The sequence below is a fragment of the Pundamilia nyererei genome, unplaced genomic scaffold (genome assembly GCF_000239375.1).
Source record: "Pundamilia nyererei isolate P.nyererei 1_Seehausen unplaced genomic scaffold, PunNye1.0 scaffold00236, whole genome shotgun sequence".
Classification (NCBI taxonomy): Eukaryota; Metazoa; Chordata; class Actinopteri; order Cichliformes; family Cichlidae; genus Pundamilia; species Pundamilia nyererei.
The window spans coordinates 26,696-29,430 of NW_005187637.1; the positions used below are offsets into that span (position 1 = coordinate 26,696).

A 2,735-nucleotide genomic window follows, 5' to 3' on the forward strand; every position below is an offset into this window, starting at 1 on the left:
GCAGAATGGAGTTAACAGGACCCCCAGGGAAGCAGAAAGAGACAGAGGGAGGTAGGAGGGCTGTCACCAATCAGGCCACTGACGTCACGCGCTCGCACAAAATGCACTTGATCCCACTTCCAAAATCCAAATTATAGAAAAGGTCTCTTTCATAGGCAGAAAATGAATAAAAATGCGACATATTGATTTTGGACATAGATCAAATGAACATTTTACTTATCAGTTGGTATCAAAACACAAGAACATTTTTTCAGATCTTGTAGTAACCTACTGCTATGTGAATACTGTTTTTATTTTTGACATTACAATTTCAACCACTAGAAACACGAAGCAGTTTACTCTGGATGCTAACCCTATTTTATAACCAAACAAATCGGTCTGCGGATTCCATCAACGGTCAACCATTATCTTACTTTGGGAAGGCTGTTGCTGTGCCGTGAAATCTCTCATCTTTAGCTTGCTGTATCTGAGCCAAGCAAAAAGATAAGAATGTGTTTTCCTGCTGACATCAAGTGGCCACAGTGATAACTACATGACTCCTGTGCTGCTAAGCCTGTGTCCTGCTTTTGTGGACTGGATGGTTTAAAACACTAGACAATGGCCATTTTTAAGGAATGCTTGGTGAGATCCACAGAACCTGGCTGAAGCTGAAATTGAAAATTACTAACATAAATAAAAACGGAAAGGAAAAAAGAAGGAAAAAAAGAATCCTTTATTATGTAAAATTAATCTCTGGGCTTTATTATTTCCGAAATTTCAAGAAATCAAGCTGGATTTTTAAAAGATCTGTTATCTCTTTGTAGTCTAACAGCATGCTTTTTATGGTCACAGGCATTTGATTGTCAACTGGTGTCTGTCAATGCACATCCCCTAACATGGGCACTAACATGATTAGACATAAATAGCTCCTGTCTCAATAGTCTGTGTAACTAGATACCTCCAAAGCGACCATGTGGATAGTTTGCATACCAGAGGCACGAACCACTATGGAGTAAAAATGTAACAGATAACTCAAAATTTATGATAGACAGTCTCACACAAAATCCACTGTTATCTTGGTAAGACAAGTAACATTTCAGGCCTCCTTTGCTTGTTTTTACTTGTTCATCTGTGAAAAGCAGAGCAGGCCAGAGAGGCAAGCATGTGATCAGCCTGTAAAATCTGGAGTACATTTAGGCAAAATGGTATAAATAACAGTGCTTTGTCCCCCAGTATAACCGGTGTAACTCGGTCTAGCACGCTAGAAACACTCAACAAACAGCAAAAGCACTGACTGAAGTATGTAGACCATGTCCTTAAAGTGAGTACAGATAAGACTGAATGAATTTATTCAAAGAGAGAAACTGACGAATTGACCATACTGACAAATACATCTTGTTTATTATATGAGTGCAAATTTCAAGCTGACCTTGCAGATGTTCCAGGGGTAATATAAGGGAATAAAAAGTCCTGAAGACATTTTCCACATCCAGAAATGTATCCATGAAATGAGCTGTACCCAGCACACTATTCTTAAAATATGATTGGTCTAGCAGAGATTGCTATAAAACTGTGTTTACTCAGAGATATGTTTTGCTTTTTTGCACATTTTCTGCCCAAGTAAACAGTAGCCTCTTAGTAAAAGGATTTGTAAGCTCAATGGGGCACTTTCGAGATAAAGAATTTAGCTGGAGACAAACATGGCATTCATATTTCAAACAGCCAAAAGGAGGGTGGTATCTGGCCTCTGTAAAAAAAACAAAACCCCAAAGACACAAGTAATTTGGATACATTTACAAAAAAATCGGTATACATGGGCACCAAAAGTCACAACTGCATTTATAACAATGCAAGAGACATGATAGAAAAATACAGAAAGTTTTAAAGATGATATTTGACTTAATCTTACAAAGTCATCCAATTGTTTTTATCAACTACATCCAATTTGGCTTCCAGCTTCACAAGATGGCAGAGGAGTTGCAAAAAAATACAAAAACACCACCCTCTCGTCTACAGGCTTACTCCACTCCTTTCATGAACTCCAAGAACTCTGCAAAAAAGAAGTCAGTGTTACAAACAGCTGCGCTTCAGACAAACTACTACGAAACCAGAACATGTCTTTATCAAGCAAATGTCTCATTGTGAATGTGTCTTAAAAAGTAAACACAACTGGTCCAAAGTCCTCACCATCGTAGTCAATTTTGCCATCGTTATTTTTGTCCCCATCCTTCATCAATTCCTCGATGTCGTCCTCTGTAATGGCCTCTCCCGTGGACTCCAGCATCATTTTCAGCTCATCCAGGTCAATATAACCATCTGTGTTTCTGCAGAATCAAAGGTGTGAAATGTCGTTAATGCATAACAAACTTTAATTAAGCTTTACAGCTGGCATTGGGGGAAGAAGCAAACTTGTATTTGATGTGTGACTGGTCATATCTAGAATTTAAGTGTCTGGGAACCACCACGGTGAGAAAGGGAAAAAAAGCACAGCGAGTTTGTTCTTTGATGCTCAGACGAGGTGTCTGGCTTACATCGAGTGGGTGTTTAAAATATTCGGAGCTGTCAAAAAGGATTATGGAGCAAACTACATGCTGTACTCTGCAGAGCTGCTTGGCATTTTGTCAGTACTCATAATTGCACATTGGAAGCATACTTTGCTGGAACCACACGATGAAGAAGAGCAATTTGTTCAATAGACTGTGGAAATGCTCCAATGATAGCATCCTCTTGCCATAGATATTCCCCCCCACCCCCCC

The 2,735-nt window shown here is 39.2% G+C and overlaps 1 protein-coding gene across 1 annotated transcript in view; it reads right to left on the minus strand.

Annotated features, from left to right (window-relative positions):
* Nucleotides 1–1,311: 1,311 nt before the first annotated feature.
* tnnc1a (troponin C type 1a (slow)) overlaps nucleotides 1,312–2,735 on the minus strand; it is a 4,054-nt gene continuing 2,630 nt past the window's right edge. Inside the window, exons 5-6 of the mRNA XM_005749031.2 lie at nucleotides 2,167–2,303; nucleotides 1,312–2,029 (exon numbers count right to left, since the gene is read on the minus strand). Of these exons, the coding sequence (XP_005749088.1) occupies nucleotides 1,998–2,029; nucleotides 2,167–2,303 (169 nt within the window). The 3' untranslated portion in view covers nucleotides 1,312–1,997. The remainder of the gene's footprint in view (nucleotides 2,030–2,166; nucleotides 2,304–2,735) is intronic.